The sequence below is a fragment of the Rhamphochromis longiceps genome, linkage group LG3, assembly GCF_057381845.1.
Source record: "Rhamphochromis longiceps isolate RC_006_pf linkage group LG3, R_longiceps_female_GT1.1, whole genome shotgun sequence".
NCBI lineage: Eukaryota > Metazoa > Chordata > Actinopteri > Cichliformes > Cichlidae > Rhamphochromis > Rhamphochromis longiceps.
In genome coordinates this window covers 29,119,110-29,129,945 of record NC_140559.1, presented here as the reverse complement: position 1 = coordinate 29,129,945, position 10,836 = coordinate 29,119,110, and the positions used below count along the sequence as shown (strand labels likewise).

Sequence of the window (10,836 nt, the reverse complement as noted above, 5' to 3'; positions counted from 1 at the left end):
CATTTTAGGTCACAGAAAACTGAACTTTTATTAAATAAATAAATAAAAGCAGGATTTCTGCTTTTAGGTGTTGAGAAGAAAAACAGACTTTGTCTTTTGGCATCATCATGTACTTCTGATCCCCTGTTTCGACGTCAGATCGGCCAACTTTTTTTTATAAAATTCGGGTAATATCACCACAGGTTACTTTGGCATGCTCTCGACAGCGGCGCGGCCTTTTCATAGGAAGGAAAATGTTTTTTTTTAGATTAATAGATAAAAAACTGTGCATGCAGTGCTTTACATTTTTTTTATTTTGCATTATCACTAGAGTCAAAAAGTATTTTAAATGATGCCCACCTTTCATTTCCCATTAATACATTATTTCAAATTAAGAAATATTTGGGAAAATTAAGTTTTCTTGCTCACATTAAATTTAATATGAATGCTTTAATAAAGATTATTTCCTAATTAAAAATGATGACTTGATTCATCATCAGACAGGGAACAAAACCCGAAAACTTCTGGAGCTTTGACATTTCCTGCTGTTGAAGACATGGACAGAAAATTGCAACTCTCATTTTGGACCTATGTTTTAATTAATAATAAATTTTTGTAATCAGCTTCATGTAATTATTTGAGAATACAAAAGAAACAAAGTAATCTCAATAAACTTGCTTTTTGTGATCACAAAGGTTTAATTTAGAGGTAATCATCTAACTATGAGAATGTTGCACATTGATGTGAAATGGTGAAGACTACCAATCATAAATGAGATTAGGAGGCTGTGATTCCACGATACAAACCTTGTGATTGGCAGTAATTATACGTATAACACGGGGAAGTTGAGATCCTTTAGAAGACTGACAAGGAGTTTTTCAAAAAGTCAAAGGGGGGACTGTTGTGTCACTGCCAGTAATGACGTCGGATTGGCTCTTTTGTTTAGGTATTTTTCTTGTACGCTGTGGTTTGATTGGTTGCCCAGTTTTTGTTTTTTTTTGTTTTCCCCCCCCCTTCTCGCGTTGCATTTGTTTGGCTTCTTTACAAAAGTCTTCTCCTTCTTCAACTTTACCTCACTTCTGTTTTGTGTCTTTCCATGTTTCCTGCTTCTGTTTTTGCCTTTTTTGTTATCTGCTCTTTTAGATTTTGTGACTTTTTGTTCCAAGTCCCTAACCTTCTTTTTATTTTTTCAGGACAGAATTGCCCCAGGTTTTTGTTTCAGTTATATACTAAACAAAACCCAAACCAAACCATGCATTCGCCAAACAGACTAAACCCCTCACCTTCTAATGTTGATCTGTGCATCCAGATGTTATAGTTGGTTTAATGCATGCAATAAGGTGTTATTATTTAGATGGCCCGTTGGTGGTTTTCAAGTCTGAACAAGGACAATAGCCAACATTAGTATCTCTAATACAAAGAGTTAGTACCATATAATTTTTATTTTCCTTCATTTTACTGGTTTGGTTTGTTTCCTGCTTTTCAAGTGAATAGTATTGTTTACAAAACACATAATCCAGTTAACTATTTTTATTATTATTTGTAATTATTGTCGTTAGATTTTTTTTTTTTTACATTAAGCATTACTTTTTTGCTATAATTTTGTTTTGTTTCAGATGAAAATAAATGGAAGCTCATTTTTATGCTTTTCAAACAAAGTTAATGAACAAGAACCACAGACTTTATTTGGTTTCTGTTGTACATGAAACTACAAGGGGGTGGTTTGACTTGTTTTTGGTAGTTCAATTTTAAGACTGGAAGTAGAACAGAAACTGTTAAGTCTAATTGTTGAATGTTGCCATTGTGTTTCTTAAATTTGTACAGTCTTAGTTCAAGCAGTAGGATCAAAGCCATTCCTTTGATCCTGACCACCTCTCCAACCACTCTGTGCTGGGGGAGGTTTTATTGTAGATACATCCTATCTGAAAGATCTGTTTCTTTTGACGTAAGCTTCCTGGGTTTACGACCCTTTGGTCAGCAGGAGGTCTGACACACACACACACACACACACACATTCTTACAGAACTTCACACATATACATAAAATGCTTTGTCTTAGAACCAAGGGGGCGTGGCTTTGTTCTGACGTGTTTTGTGTGAACTGTCTCTAAATAAAAGGCAGCAGGAGGAGGTCAGATCTGGGGGTCATTTTCGTGGTGGACACAGACGAGGCCTTCCTTGCGCAAATAATCGATCAATCGACTGTCTTGTTTTCTTCATGATGAATAAGTCTCTAGAATTAGTGGGGTTTGTGGAAACACAGACCCAACAGAAACCGTACAGAACTACAAAGAAACTCTAGTCACAGCTTTCCTCAAGACTCAGCATGGCAGCTGGTTGGTTTCCACTGGTCTTCAGGTAATACAGAATCAGGCATTCCTTATTGCTGCTCTGTAAGGAAACCTCTGCAAGAAGAAAATAATTTAAATCTATTCAAAGTAAACATTAAGAATTTTGGATGTCATTGGATAGCATTTTACTATAACTTGTGTTCACCTTTACTAATTCACTACTTGATGTTAAGTGTCTTACTCAGTATGAAAGGATGCAAAGGAAACAAAACTTTTTTTTCTCATTTTAAATAAGTTAAAATGGCAAAAAAGCACCAATGATTGTATGACATCAAGGCAGCACAACTGTCCTGAAATTAAGCCTTTACATAGATAAAAAGCCAGCACTCCTTTTATTATTTGCTTCATGTTAGCCAGTAGATGGTGTTGTACTTTCAGTTTTTACCTCCTCATTTCTCTTCTGGCTTCAGCAAATTCATCTCCGCACGAATGTGGCCATGGTTTCCGCCACCTACACACACAAGTGCCCACATGTGCCCCATTAAGCATCACATTGTGCGAGTAAAAAAAGGTACTGATGACATTTTACCTGCTATTAAAGAAGGCGACAAATGACATACATATATTGCCTGGTAAATGACTTAAAGCTCAGTGAACCTTTCAGAACTTTAGAAGTTTGAAGATTTGGTTTTTTTTTTTTACAATTACGTTTACAATCGATTAATTTACCACTAGTTTATACACCATTAGAGTAGAGGTGGGAAAATAATTTTCCCATGAGAAACTGGGATTGTTTGGGAGTGCTGGACTAATATGGCCTGGTAAATAGTCTGTATTTATATAGCGCTTTACTAGTCCCTAAGGACCCCAAAGCGCTTTACATATCCAGTCATCCACCCATTCATCATAGAATGAACGTAATTCCAAATCCTTCCTGTTTCTGTGAGCTCATTTTTCTCCAGTCATGTCAGAGCCAAGGTTGCATCTTTACAACTACAGCTTAAGAAAACAGATTTCCAGAATCGTTGAAGCCCAATATGAGTAGAGAGTCACAGGTGAGGGGAGCAAGAAATCTCTGGCTTTGTTTCCAAGTTGCAGTGCACAAACAACGACCATGTCCATTACTTTTAATTCCACAGTTGAAAGTGTCTATTAATGGATGTATTGGACCAACAATTCACCCTTCTTCTGGACAATGGTCTAATCTCTATCCAACCGGTCAATTCATGGAAACAGAAATGACAAGTCAGGAGGAGTTAGTCTGAAAATTAGTAATCTGGATTCGGACTTCTCTGAGCTGAGGCATTTAGACAATTACGATGTGTTCCAATATTGTATGTGCAGTGTTTTTGGACGAATATGAGCAGAGTTAGTGACTGAAAACACAATTTTATCACCGATTAAAGAATATGCATCACGAGCCCAGCCTTGTTTTTCTGTGCGACTATGGCTTCAGTCTGAAGTAAAGTTGGCCGTTCCTTTCCTTTTATATGAGTATATGAATTACACTGTTGCACTTAAAAGTATCTGTTTGAAATAATAAACATACTTTTTTTTATTCACACAATCAGACCCTTTGTGATTGTTTTCAGACTTACAAACCAAAAACTCTCAGACTTTTTTTTCATTTTCTTTTGTTAAATTCAGTGTTGGCAAAGGAGTGTCTGGAAAGTATGAATATATACTTGATTATAAATGTTGTGTTAAATATAAAAAAAAGAAAATCCAAGGCCTCAGCACATCATCTGAGAACCGCTGATGTAGCTGGAGACTGCTGTCAGCAGGCCCCACACAAAAACCTGTTTTGTTAGTATTTAATTTTTAGGTGACAAACTAACACACACACGAATACGCAGGATCTGTACGCAAAGACAATCCTTTCGGTAGCTTTTTTGTTTGTTTGAGTTGTACTGGCCTATCAAGTTTGAGAACACAGGTAAGACTTCTTTGTGGAGAATTAAAGAGGGAACAGATTTTCTCAAGAGTTGTTTCAAAACCGTTGGCTACTGTCTGATAAAACGTTAGCTTTTTTATTATCTTTTTAAAATATTTATCTGTAAACTGTGACAGAAGTGACATACTTTGACCTGAAACCGTGGCTATCATCCCCAACACCTACTAATTGTCAAAGGTGGGTGTCTATCAAGTTACTTTCAAATCTGGGACATAGAGTCCCAGATTTGAAAGTAACTTGAATTAGAATAAAATTTACCTAAAATATGGTCGCTACTGGGCAGTTAGGCTAGAACATTTGGATTTCCTACTGTGCTTAAACCTATCACAATAAATTATAGGGGGGAAAAGAACAACACCATTATGAATTTATGGTTATGATTTTTTTTTTAAAAACATTTTTGGTGCTGTTAATGGAAACACTGAAAATGATGTAATAAATAAAACATGTAACTACTGTCATGTAAAAACATTGTTTTGCCTTTATTACAGCTTTACCATGTTGCTATGTTATAACACATATTATCATAGCATTTCTTTCAAGCATATCAATGATGAAAAAAAGTTTTATTTATACTTTAATGGCAAAAAAAGAAAAAGAAAAAGTAAATAGCACATTCACTCCAGGAAAGTCCACCAGACCAGAAAGTGTTCACTGAGGTCACAGGTCAAGGCAGCACAGGGCTGTTTTCCCTTTTAGAACCATTGAAATTGAAGTGAAACTGGAATGCAGTTTGTTTGCAATAAGCTGGCGATGGCTTCCCCCCATTGCATGTCGCATCCTTCTTACATGGTATAAGATGTGAAGATTCATGTGCTTTTCTGCGCTGAGGTGTTTTTTTACTGTCCTCAAACTGCTCTACCAGTTAGTAGCTCAGTTTGAGTAGAGTTTGTTTTTCCTCCTTTTGTCCCTGATGTTATTTTTCATTGTTGTTCTTACCATTCTACCTCTCTCCAACCTGTCTTCCAATGTGATGTTTGTGCTATGTATCTATGGTCGGAAGGGGTCCAATTTCACTGCATTTTGACTTGATTGATTGATTGATATATACAATCTATGATTTTTCCACCTCGGTAAATCTCACTGGATGACTCTCTGGTAGCCAGTGAGGAGGCACCTGTGCTCAGCAGGGTTTTCTTCTCTCTTGAGAGCTTGTTGTATTTTCTGCCAGAAGACTCCAGTGTGCTGAACAGCCTGTGGCCAACTCAGGTAGCTACGCTTCTTCACCAGACTCCTAATTTGGTAGTATGGAGACAGCTGCTTGGCTGGTATGTCCTCCAGAAACACCATGATCAACACATCCTTATGTTCATCAAACAGACGGTAGCTAAAGACACCACACACAGAACAGAACAGACAGTTGAATAAGCATAGGAGCATAGTGACATCATCGGGTGCAAGGACAAAGATGTTGACAATACCTGGCCATCTGGATTTCTCTGGAGCACCACTCACTCTGCAGGTAATGCTGGCTGATCACACAGATAGTCTTCCTGCTGTTATAGATGGCATCTGTGATGTTTTCTACAATGGGCTTACCTGTTTTAAAAATGCACAATAGAAATGGCAGGTGAATTCTTTGTGAAATTAAAAGAATAATTCTTGGTCCTGATTAATTTGTGTCTGCTGGTTTTGGAAATTCTGCACTGGCTGTCGTGCTGATTTCACATTATTTGGTATAAAAACGTAACACTTAACAAATATAGAAATGAAAAACAGAAATGGGTCCAAACCAAGTCTGAAAAAAAGAAGTTTAAATTGCTGACAAAGATATTAAGAGGAAGTGAGCAATGCAGAAGAACGAGCAGGACTTTGACTCAAACAGTCAGAATCAATATTTCGGCTTCTCATTTCCAGCATTTCATAGTCATCAGAAAAGCATCTATACCTGGTTCAAAGTCTCTGTGGTGCAGACAGAGTTTCCAGCCCTGTTGACCCTCCAGCTCTGGAAGCAACTCTCCACAGACCCAAGCTTCATCATGAACATTGTAGGAGACAAAGGCATCGTAGCTGTGAGGAATACCTTTCTTCCTCCTCTTATTATCATAGAGGAAGGCCAGGAAGAGGTAGTAGGTATAGGTGAGGTGCCACCTCAGGAAGTGGTGAATGAAGGATATAAGAAGAGTAAGCACAACTAGAAAAAAGCTAGAAATGAAGCAGAGAAAATTAGCATGCATCCGACAGGAGTCGATTTCAAAGTCCAGGAATTTTTTCCCCTGTTGGCTCACAGGAAATGCACAAGTGTACTGGTGAGCATTAACGATCTGTGTCTGGCTGCTGTTTTGAATCCACTCATTAAAATCAATGCTAGAGCATTCACATGTTAGGCGGTTGGAAGCTAGATCCAGATAGGTCAAAGCAGGGAGGGAGCTGATCACATTCTGACTGACTAGTGTCAATGTATTGTCGCTGAGTTTCAGCCAGGTGAGTGCCGACAGTTTAGCCTCAGCCAGGAAATCCAAAGATCTGAGTTTGTTGTTAGAGAAGTCGAGCATTGTCAGGTTTGGGACAGGCCAGAACACTTCAGATGTTAAATTTGAAATCTCACTATTAGATATCTTCAGAGACTTCAGCTGGGGGGTGTATTTAAATGTGTCGGGGTGCAATGACCCCATAAAAAATTTCTCCATCCATAAGTACTCTAAAGATGTCAGACCATTAAGTACGTCTGACGGAATATCCTCGTGAGTTTCCCTTTTATCAAAGATAATAAGTTTCTTCAATTTGGTTAAATATGAGAAAGGATGTGCATGATGTTGTATTTTCTGATTTTTGGTAATATGGAAGACCAGAGTATTTAAGTTTGTTAGTCCCCTAAAATACTCTTTTACGTAACCCCTACATGACACTTTAAGAGTTTGGAGACTTTTAAGTTCTTCAAATATTCCCGAATGATCAATGCAACTGTCGTCTGATTGTAATTCCAAGTGATCGAGGGAATGGAGTTTTTTGAAGTCTCCTTCCTGTAAATCTGCCAAAGTGTTGTTGTTCAAATACAAATATTTTAGTTTTTCTAAATTTCCTTTGAAGCTATGCTCAAAAGAAAAAATTCCATTCGTTTCTATTTTCAGGACTTTCAAATTAGGCAGATTTTGAAAAATATGCGGTGTGATTCGGGAAATGCGATTGTGGTTTAGATTGAGGTGTCTGAGTGCCCTCAGATGATTAAAGTCAGAGCTGTTGAGTTCGCTGATGACATTGAAGCTCAGGTCCAGAACTTCCAATTTGGAGAGTCCCCGGAGAGCAAGCGGCACTTTGGATAAAACGTTCTTCTGCAGGTCCAGGTGCTTGAGCTGTGTCATTGATTGGAGTGCATGATCAGACATTGTTTCCATCTTATTAAAAGGTAAACTAAGCTCAGTAAGTTGGGAGCAAGACCGCAGCAGGTTATCATTTGCGTGGGTAATTTTGCTACTCCCTATATCGAGAATGTGTAGAGAAGGAATCTGGCAGGCAATATCTATAAGACCACGTTTTATTGGAATTTTCATGAAGTACAGTTTAAGATGTTTAAGTGAGGCAGCAGTCTTTAGCATCTTGCTGTATGCCTCAAAAGTAACATTATTCCCATCCAAGTAGAGGGAAGTTAGGCTCCTCAAGAATGTTTTGTTTGTTACATTCCATTCAATCTTACTATTACATCTCCTGAAGTCCAGTAACTGCAGATGAGGAAACATGTCTTTTGTAATACTGAATTTTCTGAGTTTACACCAAATTATATCCAGTTCCCTAATGTTTGAGCTATTTAAAGGCAGGTCGGAGGACTGGAAAGAAGTAAAATCATTTCCCCCAATGCACAAATTTTGTAAGTGTGGAAGTGTTAATACTGGAGCAATAATTGCAATTTCAGACAGAGAATTGTAGCTCAGATCTACTGAGATTATGTTGACCAGGGACTGAAAGGCCGCCTGCGAGATGGATGAGATCAGGTTTTTATTCAGAGATAATTCTTTTAATTGTGAAAGACCCCGAAACATATTTTCTGTCACCTTTGAGAGGTTATTTCTAGCCAAGACTAGAACCGTTAACTCTGCCAAGTCTGCAAAAGCTCCATCATCAATGTGTACAATCACATTACTTTCAGCGTTTAAAATTTTGAGCTTAGCTAAATCTCTTAAATCTTTGCAGGTGATGTTTGAAATCTTATTTGAGGAGAGATTCAGTGATGTTACATTTCTGGGAATGTCATCTGGAATAGCAGTGAGGTCATGGTCTGTGCATAAAATGGATGTATTATTTTCCTCTTGAGGATAGGGAATTATGCAGTTTTTCAGTGAAAAAGCATGTGAGGGGTTATAGAAACAGAAGCAGAACAGAAATGAGCTGAGTAGCAGAGACACACTTCCTGTAGCTAGCATGTTGAAATGTTGTTTACTTCAGTTTCAGTTTTCTGACAAACTTGGAAGGGGCAAAAAAAATAGTTGTTCATAACATCTGAAAATGACAGGAGAAGAAATTACTCTTAACCATTCAGCGTTCACACCACAGATAGCAACAACATGACGTCTGGTATTCAAAGACACTTTGTATATAGTTTTTATATTGTTTATTTTATGTAATATTCAATAATGATCTGTACATTTAGTCTTTTTCATGGAAGCAATTTTTTATTCAGTGTTTTCATAAAAGCCTTTGTATACATTTACTACTACTAGGGGGAACAAATGAGATTTAAGGCCTGGACAAGTTTGAAACCTTTTGTTCTTCACATTGGAAAATGACTGAAAATAAAAATAGCCAGCTCCTAATTTGATAAATTCTGCACCCAGCTTTGAAGTCTGCAATGTCACTGAATTGCAGCCAGATGATGCTCACTTTACGTTTTTACATTTCTTCACTTTTTCCCAACACATATGCATTCCCCTTCTCTCTGTCTACCTGGCCTGTACCACTACACTCGGTGTCTTCAGAATGTCTACCCCCCTTCCTTCTTCCACATATTGGCATGACCCCAGTCTGTCTTTGCATGTGATTGGCTGCATGGTGTGCCCATAAAAAAAAATTCTCTCCCCTGTCTGCATGGATTTTTAGCAAGGCTGAAGTTTCAAATCTCACATACCAACAACACATGACACATGAATTTATCTCAAAGGCCAGATATAATTGTGTCAGGAGCTGGGTGTGGCCCAGGGGCCGTATATGAGACGTCCACAGTCATCCATTTGAAGCTTCACTGTTCACATTTAAAAATGATGCTTAGCCAGTGTATTTACAGTCATGGCAAAGGGTTAGATTTACAGATATCCATAGGTGATGGCATGGACTTAATAAAAAATGTACATACCTACGTTAGTGTCACTTTAATATACAGTCAGTTTCTTTTTTTTAACCCCCCCCCCAAAAAAAACCCCATTTTGATTAAAAGAACCCCCAAAAACTCTTTTCTTGACATTAGTGAACTAGCAGAGCTAGGCCAAGCAGATGGCCCCATTTTAGGGAACAAATATGAAGCAGCAGAGATGAGGTGCTACATAAAGGTTTCCTTTTTGCTTGCTTGCTTGGTAACCTAGAGCAGTTGCTGATTAAGTTCAAAATGAAATAACTTGCCTGCTTTAATACTGCTTAACCTCTACTTTCTAGTCACTCATCAGCCTAAAGTTATTTCATGCTATGGATTCTCAGAAAACATGTAGTGTAAAGTACATGGAAGTAGATACCCAAACTCTGAAAAATACAGAATTGCAACTACCATACCCACAAACCATAGATAACACAATACAAACCTGCATACTGCTTAACCTATAGCTATTTACTGTTGTTTGTGTCATATGACGTGTAAATGTACCAACACAGTCCAACAGTTTACACTTAAATTAACTCCACCTGAGGATAATTTTGAATTTTCTCACATATTTTCATTAGAATTGCAGTAATTCAGTAATAAAATATAAATAAAATCAGACTATGGCTAATTTGTTTTTAATATACCATTTTTAGAGTTAAGTTGTTCCATCTCTAATAAAAAAAAGTCCAGTTTAAATTGTTTTTGCAAAGTAAATGTTATTTGCATTAAAACTGACCATATATATATATATATATATATATATATATATATATATATATATATATATATATATATATATATATATATATATATATATATATATATATATATATATATATATATATATATATATATGCATGCAAGGTCAGTGGTTTTTCATTAAACAAGATAAAAGAAACTTACCTATTCCAAAAAAGAGTTGTTTCTGTCACCAGCTTGATAACAGAACAAAAGAAAAAACCAAGCTGTAACCATTGAGGTCAAACCGACAAAATATAATGGAGTAAATTCAGAGTGAATCACTTGTACAAGGAAGAGGAAGTTGGATGGTTCACTCCCACAGATGCTGCTACTTCTGCAGTCTGTCTACTGAAACCCAAGTATGACTGGTCCATGAAGTAAGACACCACAATGAAAAAAAAATTACTTTCTGCAGCTTGCATGCTTGTCTTCGTTTTTCCTTTTGTTTTTTCATGGTTTTTTCCCCAGTATTTTAGATGAGCCTCGACCGTTGTCCAATTTTATTTATTGAAAGGGATTTTTCAAAAAGATCTTTTAATTGATTTAATCATTTTAGCATTTTTGAAGTCCAGACAAGTTGTGCTCTGC

At 37.0% G+C, this 10,836-nt stretch overlaps 1 protein-coding gene across 2 annotated transcripts; it reads right to left on the bottom strand.

Annotated features, from left to right (window-relative positions):
• Window positions 1-4,700: 4,700 nt before the first annotated feature.
• On the bottom strand, window positions 4,701-10,487 carry LOC146673867 (uncharacterized). 2 transcript variants are annotated; one of them, XM_085392401.1, is made up of 4 exons: window positions 10,411-10,487; window positions 6,112-8,657; window positions 5,645-5,762; window positions 4,701-5,550 (listed from the first exon to the last, which is right to left on the bottom strand). In XM_085392401.1, exons 2-4 carry the CDS (start codon window positions 8,579-8,581, stop codon window positions 5,304-5,306), a joined length of 2,835 nt encoding a protein of 944 aa, XP_085248527.1. In that variant the 5' UTR covers window positions 8,582-8,657; window positions 10,411-10,487; the 3' UTR covers window positions 4,701-5,303. The 2 variants fall into 2 exon arrangements, with proteins under 2 accessions (XP_085248527.1, XP_085248531.1); XM_085392405.1 differs by lacking the exon at window positions 10,411-10,487 and having other exon boundaries at window positions 6,112-9,506.
• Window positions 10,488-10,836: the final 349 nt, after the last annotated feature.

Coding starts and splice junctions, on each gene's coding strand:
- LOC146673867 (XM_085392401.1), bottom strand. CDS start 8,581: ATGCTAGCTACAGGAAGTGTGTCTCTGCTACTCAGCTCATTTCTGTTC. Junction 5,763..6,111: donor CCACAGAGACTTTGAACCAG/GTATAGATGCTT, acceptor TTTTTAAAACAG/GTAAGCCCATTGTAGAAAAC. Junction 5,551..5,644: donor AGAGAAATCCAGATGGCCAG/GTATTGTCAACA, acceptor TGGTGTCTTTAG/CTACCGTCTGTTTGATGAAC.